The 15935-nt window shown below is 38.7% G+C and overlaps 1 protein-coding gene across 1 annotated transcript; it reads left to right on the top strand.

Annotated features, from left to right (window-relative positions):
- The first annotated feature begins 12906 nt into the window (after positions 1-12906).
- On the top strand, positions 12907-14532 carry LOC127690209 (prostate and testis expressed protein 14-like). Its single transcript, XM_052189754.1, has 3 exons — positions 12907-12967; positions 13827-13940; positions 14408-14532. Exons 1-3 carry the CDS (start codon positions 12907-12909, stop codon positions 14530-14532), a joined length of 300 nt encoding a protein of 99 aa, XP_052045714.1.
- Positions 14533-15935: the final 1403 nt, after the last annotated feature.

Below are 15935 nucleotides of genomic sequence, written 5' to 3'. Positions count from 1 at the left end.
AACATTTTTAGGTGCGTCTCAGCCATTTGGTATTCCTCAGCTGAGAATTTTTTGTTTAGCTCTGTACCCCATTGTTAGTCCAAACTTATGGTATACAATGAAAGTGGTTCTAAGAGGAAAACTCATAGCTCTAAGTACCTCCAAAAAGAAACTGGAGAAAGCATACACTAATAGTTTAACAGCACACCTGACAACTCTAGAATAGAAAGAAGCTAAAACACCTAAGAGAAGGAGATGGCAAGAAATCATCAAATTCAGGGCTGAAATCAACCAAGTACAAACAAAAAGAACTATACAAAGAAACAAACTTAAAGAAAAAAACACATGATTCATTAGATGCTGACAAAGCATTTGACAAAATCCAACACCAAATCTTGGAAAGATCAGGAATTCAGGGCCCAGGCCCAAATGAAGTAAAAGTAATATACAGCAAACCAAGAGCCAACATTAAACTAAGTGGAGAGAAACTTGAAGCAATCCCACTAAAACCAGGGACTAAACAAGACTGTCCACTCTCCTGATACTTATTCAATATAGCACTCAAATTCATAGCCAGAGCAATTAGACAACAAAAAGTGGTCAAAGTGACCCCAAAGAACTCCTAAACCTGGTAAATGGTTTCAACAAAGTGTCTGGATGTAAAATTAAACAAATAAGTTTCAGTCCTCCACTCAAAGGCTAAACAGGCTGAGAAAGAAATTACAGAAACAATGCTCTTCATAATAGTCACAAATAACATAAAATACCTTGGTATAATTCTAACTAACAAATGAAAGATCTATATGACAAGAATTTCAAGTCTCTGAAGAAAGAAATTATAGAAGAGCTCAGAAGGAAAGAGCTCTCATGCTCATGGATTGGCAGGATTAATATAGTAAAAGTGTACATCTTGTATAAAGCAATGTACAGATTTAATTCTCTCCCCATCAAAATTTCAATTCAATTCTTCATAGACCTATAAAGAACAATTTTCAAATTCATTTGGAATAACAAAAAAATGCAGGATCGTGAAAAACTTTCTCAACAATAAAAGAACTTCTGGGGGGATGGCCATCACTGACCTCAAGCTGTACTGCACAGGAATCATAATAAAAACTGTATGGTATCAGTACAGTGACAGGCAGGTAGATCAATGGAATAGAATTAATGACCCAGAAATGAAGCCACACAACTATGGTCAATTGATTTTTGACAAAGAATCTAAAATCATCCAGTGGAAAAAAAGACAGCATTTCATTCTGTCAAAGTGGTTCTGGTTCAACTGGTGGTTAGCATATAGAAGAATGCAAATTGATCTATACTTATCCCCTTGTACAAACCTCAAGTCCAATTGGATCAAGGACCTCCACATAAAACCAGACACACTGAAACTAATAGAAAAAACTGGGAAAGACCCTCAAGCACATGGGCACAGGGGAAAATTTCCTGAAAACACTAATAGCTTATGCTCTAAGATCAAGAATTAACAGTTGTGACCTCATTAAATTGCAAAGCTTCTGTAAGGCAAAGGACACTGTTATTAGGACAAAACAGCAATCAACATATTCAGAAAATATCTTTACTAATCTACATGTGATAGAGGACTAATATACAATATATACAAAGGGCTCAAGAAATTAGATTCTATAGAACCAAAACACAACCCTATTAAAAATGGGGTAAAGGCATATACATAAACATAGTAAAAGTAATATACAGCAAACCGGTAGCCAACATCAAACTAAATGGAGAGAAACTTGAAGCAATCCCACTAAAATCAGGGACTAGACAAGGCTGCCCCCTCTCTCCATTTCTTTTCAATATAGTATTTGAAGTTCTAACTAGAGCAATTAGACAACACAAGGAGGTCAAAGGGATACAAATTGGAAAGGAAGAAGTCAAATTATCACTATTTACAGATGATATGATAGTATACTTAAGTGACCCAAAAAACTCCAACAGAGAACTCCTACATCTGACAAACAACCTCAGCAAAGTGTCTGGTTATAAAATCAACTCAAGCAAATAAGTAGGCTTCCTTTAATAAAAGGATAAGCAGGCTAAGAAAGAAATTAGGGAAATTACACCCTTCAAAATTGCCACAAACAATCTAAGGTACCTTGGTGTAACTCTAATCAAACAAGTGAAAGATCTGTATGACAACAACTTCAGGTCTCTGAAGAAGGAAATCTAAGAAGACCTCAGAAAATGGAAAAATCTTCCATGCTCATGGATTGGCAGGATTAATAGTAAAAATGGACATCTTGCCAAAAGCAATCTACAGATTCACTTCAATCCCCATCAAAATCCTAAATCAGTTCTTCATAGAGTTAGCAATAGCATCTCACAAATTCATGTGGAATAACAAAAAAAACAAAACAAAACAAAAACCAGGATAGCTAAAACTATTCTCAACAGTAAAAGAACTTCTGGGGAAATCAGTATCCCAGACCTCAAGCAGTACTACAGAGCAATACTGTTAAAAAAAAAAAACTGCATGGTATTCATACAGTGACAATCAGGTAGATCTATAGAATAGGATTGAAGACCCAGAAATGAAATCACACACCTATGGTCACTTGATCTTTGACAAAGGAACTGAAACCATCCAGTGGAGAAAAGATAGCCTTTTCAACAAATGGTGCTGGTTCAACTTGAGGTCAGCATGCAGAAGAATGAGAATTGATCCATTGTTATCTCCTTGTACTAAGCTCAACTCTAAGTGGATTAAGGACTTCCACATAAAACAAGACACACTGAAACTAATAGAAAAGAAACTGGGGAAGACTCTTGAGGACATGGGCACAGGGGAAAAGTTACTGAACAGAACACCAATAGCATATGCTCTAAGATCAAGAATTGATAAATGGGACCTCATAAAATTACAAAATTTCTGTAAGGCAAAGGACACAGTCAAAAGGACAAAACGGCAACAAACAAATTGGGAAAAGATCTTCACCAACCCTACATCCGACAGAGGGCTAATATCTAATATACACAAAGAACTCAAGAAGTTAGACTCCAGAGAACAAAATAACCCTATTAAAAATGGCGTACAGAGCTAAACAAAGAATTTTCACCTGAAGAACTTTGAATGGCTGAAAAGCACCTTAAGAAATGTTCAAGATCATTAGTCATTAGGCAAATGCAAATCAAAACACCTTTTCAATTTCACTTCACACCAGTCAGAATGGCTATGATTAAAACCTCAGGAGACAGCAGGTGTTGATAACATGTGGAGAAAGAGGAACACTGCTCCACTGCTGGTGGGAATGCAAGTTGGTACAACCACTCTAGAAATCAGTCTGGCGGTTCATCAGAAAACTGGGCATGACGCTTTAGGAGAACCCAACTATACCACTCCTGGGCATATACCCAGAGGATTCCCTGGCATGCAATAAGAACACATGCTCCAACATGTTCATAGAAGCCTTATTTATAAGAGCCAGAAGTTGGAAAGAACCCAGATGTCCCTCAATGGAGGAATGAATACAGAAAATGTGGTATATTTATACAATGGAATACTACTCGGCAATTAAAAACAATGAATTCATGAAATTCTTAGGCAAATTGTTGGAACTGGAAAATATCATCCTAAGTGAGGTAACTCATTCACAAAAGAACACACACGGAATGCAACCACTGATAAGTGGATATTAGCCCAGAAGCTATGAATACCCAAGACACAACTCACATATCAAATGATTCCCAAAAGAAGGAAGGAGCAGGCCAGGGTCCTGGAAATGCTTGATGCAGCATTGTAGGGTATTACCGGGACAGAGAAGTGGGAGGGGTTAATGGAGGAACAGGCAGAGGGAAGAGTGCTTATGGGACTTATGGGGAGGGGAAATCTGGAAAGGGAAAATCATTTGGCATGTAAACAGAGAATATAGAAAAAAAGAATACACACACACACTCACACACACTAACACACACAAAGGGGTAAAGAGCTAAACAAAGAATTTTCAACTGGAAAATAGTGAATGGCTGAAAATCACCTAAGGAAATGTTCAACATCCTTGGTCATGAGGGAATGCAAATCAAAACAACCCCGAGATACCACCACACACCAGTCAGAATGGCTAAGATAAAAAATACAGGTGAAAGCAGATGTTGGCAGGAGCATAGAAGAACACTCCTCCATTGTTGGTGGAATTGCAAGCTGGTACAACCACTCTTGAAACCAGTTTAGATGTTCATCAGAAAATGGGTCATAGTACTAGTTGAGGACCCAGTTATACCATTCCTGGTCATATACCTAGAAGATGTTCCAACATGTAAGGAGGACACATGCTCTGTTATGTTCATAGCCCTTATTTATTATAGCCAGAAGCAGTGAAGAATCAACAGTGGAATGGATACAGAAAATGTGGTACATTTACACAATGGAGTACTATTTAGCTATTAAAAACAATGAATTCATGAAATTTGGGGGCAAATGGATGGAACTAGAAAATGTCCTGAGTTAGGTAGCCCAATCACAAAACAACATACATGGTATGCACTCACTAAAAATATGGATATTCGTTCAAAAGCTCGGAATACCTTAAATTCAATAGACAGATTACATGCAGGTAAAGAAGAAGGAAGACCAAAGTTTGGATACTTTGGTCCTTTTTAGAAGGGGTACAAAATACCCATGGGAGGAAATACAGAGACAAAATGTGGAGCAGAGATTAAAGGTAAAACCATCCTGAGACTTCCCCACCTGGACATCCATCCTCTATACACTTGCCAAACTCAGATGCTATTGTGGACACCAACAAGTACTAGGTGACACAAACTGATATAGCTGTCTCCTGAGAAGGTCTTGCCCTCCCAGTTCCTGACCAATACAGAGGGGAATGCTCTCAACCAAACATTAAACTGAGCACAGGGTCCCCAATGGAGGAACTACAGAAAGGACCCAAGGAGCTGAAGGAGTTTGCAACCCCATAGGAAGAACAACAATATGAACCAACCAGTACCCCCAGAGATCTCAGGGACTTAACCACTAATCAAAGTGTACGCATGCAGAGACTCATGGCTCCAGTCACATGTGTAGCAGAAGATGGAATGTTGGACATCAATGAGAGTAGAAGCATTTGCACCTGTGAAGGCTCATTGCCCCAGTGTAGAGGAATGCCAGGTGGGGGAAGTGGAAGTGGGTGGATTATTGAGCAGGGAGAGGGACGATGGGATAGGGGAATTTCACAGGGGAAACTTGGAAAGGGGATAACATTTGAAATGTAAATAAAGAAAATATCTAATAAAAAAAGGAATCGTTTTTGCTAGTCTGGGTTTTTTTACCTTTCCAGATGATTATGAAAACTGGTCTTTCCATGCCTTTGAAGAATTGAGTTGGGAATTTGATGGGGATTGTATTGAATCTATAGAATGCTCTTGGTAAGGTGGCCATTTTACTACATTAATTCTGCCAATCAGTAAACATGGAAGATCTCCATTTTCTGAGATCTTCTTCAGTTTCTTACTTGACAGACTTGACGTTATTTTCATACAGGTCTTTTACTTGTTTAGTTAGAGATCCTCTAAGACATTTTACATTGTTTATGGCTATTGTGAAGGGAGATGTTTCAATATTTTCTTTTTCAGTCTATTTTTCATTTGTACAAAGGAAGGCTATTGATTTATGTGAATTAATTTTGTATCTGGCCACTTTACTGAAGTTGTTTATCAGTTGGAGAAGTTCTCTGGTAGAATTTTTGGAGTCCCTCATGTATACTATCATAACATTTGCAAGTAGTGATACCTTTATTTCTTCTCTTCCAATTCTTATCCCCTTGATCTTTTTGTTGTTGTTGTTATTGTTGTTGATGTTGTCCTAATGCTCTAGCTAGCACTTTGAGCACAATAATAAATAGATAGATATGGGGAGAGTGGGCATCCTTGTCTTGTCTCCTATTTAAGTGGGATTGTTTCTAGTATGTCTCTATTTAATATGATATCGGCTGTTCGTTTGCAGTAAATTGCTTTTATTTTATTTAGGAATGGGCCTTGAATTCCTGATTTCTCCAATACTTTTTACATGAAGGGGTATTGTATTTTTGTCAAATGCTTTTTCTGCATCTAAGGAGCTGATCATATGATTTTTTCTTGAATTTGTTTTTTTAGTGGATTACTTTAATGAATTTTCATATATTAAACCAACCTAGAATCCCTGGGATGAAGCTTAATTGATTTGTGGTGAATGATGGTTTTGATATATTCTTGTATTTAGTTTGCAAGAATTTTATTGAGTAGTTTTGCATCAATATTCATAATCGAGATTCATCTGAAGTTCTCTTTTTTGGATGGGACCTTGTGTGGTTTAGTTATCAGAGGAATTGTGACTTCATAGAATGAGTCAGGAAGTATTCCTTCTCTTTTTTTGAATACTTTGAGGGAAATTGGTATCAGGTCTTCTTTGAAGGTCTGGTCAAATTCTACACTAAATATGTCTGTCCCTGAGATTTTTTTTTGGTTGTGAGGATTTTAGTGACTTCTTTAATATCTTTGTGATGTATGAGCCTGTTTAGATAGTTTAGCTGCTCTTGATTTAAATTTGGTATGTAGTATCAGTCTAGAAAACCATCCATATCACCCATTTCATTCCAGTTTTATTGAAAATAGGCTTTTAGAGTAGGTTGTAATTTTTTTTAATTCCCTCAGTTTCTGTTGTTATATCCCCCTTATCATTTTTTTTTCTTAATTTGGATATTGCCTCTCAGCCCGTTAATTAGTTTGGATAGGGTCTTATCTATCTTGTTGATTCTCTGAAAGATCCAGCTTCTGGTTTTATTGACTATTTGTATTTTTTGCTTTGTTCTATTTGGTTGTTTTCAGCCTCAAATTTGACTATTTTCTACCTTCTACTCTTGGATGAGTTTGCTTCTTTTTGTTATAACACTCTCAGGTGTGCTGTTAAGTTTTCACTGTCAGATCCCTCCAGTTTTTTTTATCAGGGCATTTAGTGCTATGAATTTTCCTTTTACTACAGTGTTCATTGTGTCCCTCAAGTTTGAGTATGATGTGTCAAAAATTTCATTAAATTCCAGGAAGTCTTTAATTTCTTTCTTTATTTCTTCCCTGACCAGGTTATCATTGAATAAAGAGTTGTTCCGTTTCCTTGTGTATATGGACTTTCTGTAGTTTTTACTGTTATTGAAGGCCAGCCATAGAATATGGTGATCTGATAGGATGCATGGTATTATTTCAACCTTTCTTGTATTGGTTGAGGGTTGTTTTTTGCCTAATTATATGGTCAGTGTTGGAAAGTACCATGAGGTGTTGAGAAGAAGGTGTATTCTTTTGTTCTAGGGTAAAATGCTCTATAGATATCTGTTAAATCCATTTGGTTCATAACCCCTATTAGTTTCACTGTGTGTCTGTTTAGTTTCTGTTTCAATGACCTGTCCATTGGTGAAAGTGGGGTGTTGAATTCTCCCACTATTATTGTGTGAGGTTTGAGGAGTGCTTTCAGCTTTAGTAAAGTTTCTTCCATGAATGTGTGTGCTCTTGCATTTGGGGCATAGATGATCAGAATTGAGACTTTCTCTTGATGGATTTTCCCTTTGACGAATATGAAGTGTCCTTCTTCATCATGCTTGATAAGTTTTGGTTGAATTTCTATTTTATTTGATATTAGGATGGCAACTCCAGCTTATTTCTTTGCATCATTTGATTGGAAGATCTTTTTTCTGAGATAGTGTCTGTCTTTGTTATTGAGGTGTGTTTCTTGTATGCAGCAAAATGCTAGATCTTGTTTGCATATCCATTCTGTTAGCTAATATCTTTTTATGTGTGAGTTGAATCCACTAATATTGAGAGATATGAAAGAGATGACTGTTGGTTCCTGATATGTTTGTTTTTGTAGGTGGCTTTATGTGCTTGTGGTTCTCACCTTTTGGCTTTGGTGTGAGATGCTTAATGTCTTGTCCTTTCTTTGGTGCAGGTACCTTACTTGAATTGGAGTTTTCCTTCTAGAATCCTCTGTAGGGCTGGATTGGTACATAGTTTGATTTTGATTTAGTCCTGGAACATTTTGGTTTCTTCATCTATGTTGATTGGGAGTTTTGCTGGTTATAGAAGCCTAGGCTGACATTTGTGTTCTCTTTGAGTCAGCATGACCTCTAACCAGGCTCTTCTGGCTCTAATAGTCTTTGCTGAGAAATCTGGTATAATTCTGATAGGTCTACCTTTGTATGTTACTTGGCCCTTTTCCCTTGCATCTTTCAATATTCTTTCTTTGTTCTGTTCGTTTAGTGCTTTGATTATTATGTGACAAGAGGATTTTCTTTTCTGGTTGCATTTACTTGGTGTTCTATAGGCTTCTTATACCATCTACTTCTTTAGGTTGAGGAAGTTTTCTTCTATGATTTTGTTGAAGACATTTTCAGGTCCTTTGAGCTGGGAATCTTCATTCTCCTCTATTCCGATTATTCTTAGATTTGGTCTATTTATTGTGTCCTGAACTTTCTGGATGCTTTGGGTTAGGAGATTTTTATGTTTTGAATTTTCTTTGATAGTTGTGTCAACCTTGTCTATGATATCATCTACCCCTGAGATTCTCTCTTCTATCTCTTGTATTCTCTTTGTGATCTTATATCTGTAATTCCTGACCTCTTTTCTAGGTTTTCCATGCCTAGTTTTGCCTCATTTCAGTATTTATTGATTCTCCTTCTACTTTGAAGTCTTGGATTGTTTTATTCAATTCATTCATCTGTTTAACCTGTGTTTTCCTATATTTCATTCAGAGAGTTATTGATATGTCCTTAAAAGACTTTATTATTTTCATGAGATAGGATTATAGGTCAGCTTTCTGATTTTCCTGTGTGTTGTGCTTGCTGTGGTGGGAAAACTGGGTTCTGATGATGCCCACATTTATTGACTTGTGCTGCTTATGGTCTTTCCCTTGCCTTTCACCATCTGGATATCCCTGGTGTTAGTTGGTCAGGATGACTGTCTGGAGTCTGCCTCTTTTCTCCCTGGTTGGCTTCAGATATCCTGGTAGGCCTGCAAGTTTGGCTGTAGTAGACCACTTGTGGGGCCCTCCAACTGGGAGTTCTTCACAGGGGCAGAGAAGCTGCTGATCTGCAGCCCTGACTGCAACATATCTCCTTGACAGTCTTCAAACAGTCGGGTCTTCAGTGGAGCAGTCAAGCTGTTGTCCAACTGCTCTGAGGGCAGTAGACCCTCAACAGCTCTGAGTACAGAGGGTCCTCTAATGCTCTGAGTACAGTTTGTCCTAAACTTCTCTGAGTGCAGTGGGTCTTCTAGGATGTGTCAGAATATGGTATCTTCAATTGGCTAAGAGTCTGCCCCAGAAGAAGTATTGGAGCACAAGGGCAAAGTAACTGTTTTTAATAAGTAAGTAGTTCTCCATTGTGTAAATGTACCACATTTTCTGTATCCATTCCTCTGTTAAAGGACATCTGGATTTTTTCTAGATTTTGGCTATCATAAATAAGGTTGCAATAAACATAATGATGCATGTGTCCTTGTTATGTGTTGGAGCATCTTTTGAGTATAATCCCAATAGTGGTATAGCTGGGTTCTCAGGTAGTACTATGTCCAATTTACTGAGGAACTGCCAGACTGATTTCCACAGTGATTGAACCAGCTTGCATTCCCACCAACAATGGAGTTTTGTTCCTCTTTCTCCACATTCTGTCCAGCATCTGCTGTCACCTGAGATTTGTGGCCAGGCATCTCTGATTGGTTGAATAAAAGGTGTAACATAGGCCTGACAAAGTGTAGGACTATTGGCCATGCCTTGTGGGAGGATGCGCCATTGAAATCTTTTCATGGGTGCCTGAAAATTAGGTGTGGGGAGGCTAAATGCAAAATTTTTCTGATCCTCAGGATGTAAAGTAATAGTGAAAAGCAAGCTTTTAAATCAATAACAATCTTATAATAATGAAAGGAGATGGCTACATGGAAAGGGAGTCCAGGCTGTAAGGGCCCCATAACAACCATTGTTTTAATTACAGCACTAAGATCTTGTAGGAGATACCATTTCCCTGATTTTTTTTTCTAAATGACAAAAATAGGTGTATTCCAAGGCGACATGCTGGAATTATATGTCCTTCCTTGAACTGTTACTATACCAGCTGTTGGGCAGCCAAAAGTTTTTCTGAGGTAAGGGGCCATTGATTGACCCAGACATGAGATCTTTTCTGCATGGGCCACAGGACTATCAATGCACCCTAGGAAAAATATCTCAAGCCAGAGAAATCATGTTTAGGAACCGTGTCAAGGAGTTATACAATGCCATCTTCATTTTTTCCCAATCCTCTTCCAGGTATAAAACTAGTTTTTAACATCTGCATGGTAACAACTTCTTTTGGGCTGCACATTCTTAAACTCATTTGAGAGAGAAGATCACAGCCCCAAAGATACTCCCTTCCTCTGAAGAGCTGGATTGGTTAGCCAGTGATGGACAACTAAGGAAGAATGGGTTGTATCATCTAAACAATGGCCACCTAAGACAAGAAATGAAGGCCAAACCTTCATTTCCAATGATGGACAAAGCCTCCGATGACCTCCCTGTTAAGATTTCCCCTGACCTAAGACAGGCATAATTTCCCCAGAGGACAGTAGTTGTGTATTCCTTCTGGCTATCTAATATAAAAGAAAGGGGAACATACCAGGAGCCCCGGCTGCTTGACCTAAGCATCACCAGTTTATCTCTTAAGGTCCACATAGCACTAACAAATTAAACTTCTATTCTACTTAGGTTTCATTACTTGATAGAAGAAGCTCTTCTCAGAATTCATGATGGACTTTCTGTTGGGACTTGGCCCGGAATAACCCTTGCCTATCCACGGATCCACCTGGAAGAACATCTGCTACCAGATGCTATCCCAGAGATAGTCCTCCTTTGCCTTTAAAAGGGGCTGCTTTTGTTTACAATAAATGAGAGTTGATTCAGAATGTAGTCTTGCCTCCATCTCCCTTGTCTCTTGCCTCCTCATTCCCAACCCCTCTATTAGAGACCCTGTCTACTGTACTGTCAGGCTGGGGCAACAAACATCCTGGCCAATGTAACTTGGTTAAGGTAAAGACTTATTTCAGCTTACATTTCCAGACCATGGTCTATCCTTGAAGGAATTAAGAGCAAGGACCCAAGCATGGAAGCAGAAATCATGGAGGATTACTGTTTCCTGGTTGACTCACTCATTTCTCTCAGCTAGATTTTTCCTGCCTAAGGTTGATACTGTTCATGTTAGACTATGCCTACCTATACCAATTGGCCAATAACAAGAGCTCACAGTCACAACTATGGACTAATATTATTCAGGCAATTTTTCAACTGAAATTTCATTTTTTAAGGAGTGTCAAGCTGGCAATAAAGCTTAACTAGGGCATCTGATATGTGTTAAGGAAATCTATTATCTTTTAAGACTTTATCCATGGTGCCAGAAGCTTCTTGACTCATCAGCAGAACAGGAAAAACAGACCCTCCATGAAGAGCTGTTTTTCTTTCTCAGAATTTCCCACAAGTCTGCAATTTTTCTGTCTTCATAACTTATGTCAGGAGAATAACTCTGGCCTGTATGGATGACAACCCTAAATCTGCTATTTATTTTTACTATTTTATTGAACTATGAAAGGTATACATAGGCATATATGCCATTTCCATGAATGCAGAATTTTGACATTTGATGTATCAGGTTGAGACAAGTAGTTTCTTTCAGCATAGAAGTCAAGTTGCAGTGTGCAGCACCCTTCCAGTGTATTGGCCATCAGATCTTAGGTTTGAGTCTCTCAGCCATGATTCCCTATTTGAATATTGTTATGGCAAGTGCAGCAAAAGCTAAAACTTCCAGTTCCTAGAAGAAAAGAGCAATGACCAAAGACAGACAGTTCCTCAGTTTTTTTTTTATTTTGTAGGGTTATTTGTTGTTATAGTAGTTGTTGTTGTAAAGACCAAACCCAGAAACTATAGCTGATGCCAAGAATCCCTTGTTGAGCAAGAGCCTGATATAGCTGACCCCTTGAGAGGCTCTGCCAAAGCCTATCGTATACGGACATTGATACATGCAGCCAAACATATCACTGAGCATGGGGACCCCAAATAAAAAGTTAGGGCAAGAACTGAAGGAGCTGAAGAAGTTTGCAGCCCCATAGGAAGAGCAACAATATATACCAAACAGAACCCCCAAATCTTCCAGGACTAAACCACCAACCAAAGGAGCCATCCATGGCTCCAGATAGATATGTAACAAAGGATTACTTTATCTGTTATCAATGGATGGGAGCCCATGGTCTTGTGGAGTCTTGATGATCCAGCATAGGGGAATTCTAGGGCACTGAGGCAGGAGTGGATGGATGGGTAGGGAAGCACCTTCTTAAAGACAATGGGAGGTGAGGGGGTAGTGATTTTGTGGAGGGAAAACTGGAAAAGGTGATAACATTTGAAATGTAATAAATAAAATAAAATAACCAATTTAAAAATAAAAACTAAATAAAAAGATAAAAAAATTATTGCAGTTTGGATTTCTTAAAGGGTCAAGCAGAGTTGCGTGAATACTGAGAGTATCAGGCCTTATCTAGAATTTCAATGGCCACCAGTGCTCAAGATTTCCCTGAACACTTTCCCACAAAAAGTACCTGAAGGCAATTTTCCTTCTGGCCATCAGATTGCACTGCACTTTCTGGAAAAGAGATGGAAGCACCAGATGGAGGATTAACTCTGAGTCAGTTGTCCCTGAATTTAAGTTTCCCTTAATGGAAGTTTTCCAGGTGATCTGTTATAGCCCCATGAAGTTCGTAAAACTCTGTGGTATCTAGGCTCCCCCTGGCTATATGCTCAATCCACTTCCTGGTATCCCACTGGCTGCCCCTCCTAACCTAGTCTACAATATAAACCTGCCTTGCTGATATGGGTCCTGAGCACTCTCTCCTCTCCTCTGCTGCTTTTCTGGTCTGAAGATCAATCTCACTGCCATGGGAAAGCACATCTTGCTGCTCCTACTGGGCCTGTCTTTGCTGGTGAGCTCCCTGCAAGGTAAGATCCTGGCAGATGGTAGTGGTTGGTACTGGTAGGAAGGCACAGTGATGTTACAGATAAGAAGACATTGGGGATGTGAGGAGTGGGAAATGGCATAACATTAGAACTGACCCTGCGTCATTCCCTTATCCATATACACTTCCTCCACTTGCTGCTTCAGATACATATCTGTATCCACTTCCTCCCCTTGCTTCTGCTCTGCACACTCAAACATACCTTTCTGTTCTTCTCTCCATAGTACAGCTACTTATCACACTGTTCTCCTCCTCTTCACCTTCCTTCCCATCTGTTTCCTGGAGTACTTAAGTATCTTTAGTTTCTCAAGTTTCCATGTAAAGTGGCATAAAGTTTGATTGAAAATGGGAAAGGATGATTATCACCAGGACAAAAACAATGAAAAAATTGATTTATCCAATCTGGCACGAGAGAATACTAAATTTTGAAAGCAGGATTCCTTTGAGGAGAGATGCTTCCTTTTGCTGTGTTTGCCAATGAATACAATCCTGTATGACAGTGTCAGACTCTGGTCCCTTTCTTCCTTCTTTCTCTTTTAGATGCCTCAGAAACATAATGCTGTGTGATGCATTAGGCACCCCATATCAGAGCTTTGAATTTTCATTCAGATAACTTGGTCCATTCTCATGGTATGAGGTTAGGGGACTTTCCATCTCTTCTCCAAACTTCCCTTTTCAGAGTCCTGTGATTATAAACCTTCATGAAAGTGTTAACTCAGCATATAGCCAATTGCTTTCCTGGATATTGCTTCTGTATTTTACCATATCCTCGGGCCTAGTTTCCACTGGTGCTTGAGTTTGCAGTCTGAATGAGTCTCTTACACTGGCATTTGTCTTTTCAGCTTTGACATGTATCACATGTGATAGAATCAATTCTCAGGGGATTTGTGAGAGTGGAGAAGGTTGTTGTCAGGCTAAACCTGGTGAGAAGTGTGCCTCACTCATAACCCTTAAAGGTATGTAAGATCTGGGAACTCTGAGAGTCATTTTGCTTTCCCCACAGTGGTGAACCCATCTCTAGAATTCTGATGGCAAATGCAGAAATGGAAGGAAGATGCCTTTGCCTGCAAGAGTAGGAGGGAAAGGCCCTTTTGCTTCTGGTAATGGCTGCCCCTGACCGTTGGTTAGACCAACAAATAAATTATCAAGACAAAATTGTTTAAACGGTGTCTGGGTAATCCTCAGGGAATTTATGTGTGAATATATCATCTGATATGGTAGGAATTGTATTTATAAATTCCCTTCAGCACTTTTTGAATGGAGTCCCACCTTTAGGTTAGGTTATGGTTTGAGGGATAGTGTCCCAGAGAGAGGCCTCAGTGAGGCTTGTATTTCTGATGAACTTTCCATCTGAATCTTAACTGACTAACCAACTCTTTTCACTTATATTAACTTTTTGTCTCCTTATTTTTGTCCTTTACAGATGGTAAAATGCTGTTTGGAAACCAGAGATGTGCTAACATTTGCTTCAGTGGGACTGTTAAGAATGGAGATCAGACAGTAAAAATGAAATGTTGCAAGAAAAGGTCCTTCTGCAATGAAATATAAGTCTGATACTTAACCACACTGTTGGATTTTAGGTGAGCCTGAACTACTTTCCTGTGATCCTATAACCTCATATCCCTGGTAGTCTGTTGCCAGTACCATGCAAATTTAATACCTATGTGTGCTTAAAATTAGCTGTTGATACTTCAAAAGTTCAACAGGCTAGAAAGATGCTCCCTGCTTCCCACCCCCACACCAAACCTGGTGCTTCCTCATTCTCACATCATTGTTTCCTTCCCTTTTCCACTATGTCCCTCCAACACAATGGACATATGGCACAAGCTCCTACTTCGACTCTATTTACACTAATTCAACAATCATTCTGACTGATGAACACAGCACATGGCACATGGAACTGGACACTGGGCACTGATTTTTAAAAATTTCGAATATGACAGTCCTGACACCTGCCCTCTATGAAGATTTTATGTCCTCCAGGGTGGTCAGATAATGATAACATCCATGTCTTCAATCTAGTTCATTGACTTAGGAGTTTATTTCAGGTAGTGTCTCACTGCTGTGACCTTAACAAAATGATGTTTGTGAAAAAGGATTTATTATACTCATCATTTGAGATGTTTCCTATCTCATATTTGGAGGCAGTGTTGGAACAGAGATAGTCAACTCTTGGCCTTCAGAAACTGGATGCAATAAGATGGGACCAGGCCAAGATTCAGTCACCATAGGCTCACTCCCGATGCCTTACTTCCACCAAGCAAGATATGCCTCTCTAAATAATCTATATAAATATCAAATGCAATACTAGATTAAATCAATAGGGTAGGTCAAAGAAATCTGCCACATCTCTGGAAATGGTCTCACAGGCACAGCCAGAATTTTATTTGATGGATCAGACATTCTCAGTTCCATCTAGTGACTAGAATCAGATATCACATGCTGAGAGTACTCTTGTTCCAGTGTTCATGATCACTGTGTGGTCACATGCACAAGCACTTCTTTATCCTCAGGAAAATTCTACTGTTTAGCTTTATTCCTAGGAATTCCAGAGATTTGAAAGTTGGTGCTATTTGGGATTTTTAGTTTTGTATTTGTACCAATACATTTATACATTTTCACAACATAAAATGCCAACAATACTATAGACAAATGAAACACATAGTAATCCCATGGCACAATGAAATCACATAGCTTGCTTACACTGTTAAGCATATAGTATATATCTCAAACCTTTGAAAATTTGAATAAGTCATAATTTATTTCTATATATAGACAAATAGTGGGTGGATTGGTAAGCAGGAGGAAGGAGAATGGGCTAGGGGATTTTCAGGGGGGACTAGGAAAGGAGACAAAATTTGAAACATAAAGAATATATCTAATAAAAATTAAAAAGTCATACATTTACAAATACTGACATCATTATATCTTTCTTTTTTTCAGTGCTGTTT

Source organism: Apodemus sylvaticus, chromosome 7 (genome assembly GCF_947179515.1).
Source record: "Apodemus sylvaticus chromosome 7, mApoSyl1.1, whole genome shotgun sequence".
In the NCBI taxonomy this organism is placed as follows: domain Eukaryota; kingdom Metazoa; phylum Chordata; class Mammalia; order Rodentia; family Muridae; genus Apodemus; species Apodemus sylvaticus.
The sequence above is the reverse complement of the archived record's forward strand: the minus strand, read 5'-3'. Positions and strand labels throughout refer to the sequence as shown.

What these genes read in the sequence shown, in the direction of transcription:
- LOC127690209 (XM_052189754.1), top strand. Translation starts at nt 12,907, where the DNA reads ATGGGAAAGCACATCTTGCTGCTCCTACTGGGCCTGTCTTTGCTGGTG. An exon ending in GCTGGTGAGCTCCCTGCAAG is followed by an intron (nt 12,968 to 13,826) that starts GTAAGATCCTGG and finishes TTGTCTTTTCAG; the next exon opens with CTTTGACATGTATCACATGT. An exon ending in CTCACTCATAACCCTTAAAG is followed by an intron (nt 13,941 to 14,407) that starts GTATGTAAGATC and finishes TGTCCTTTACAG; the next exon opens with ATGGTAAAATGCTGTTTGGA.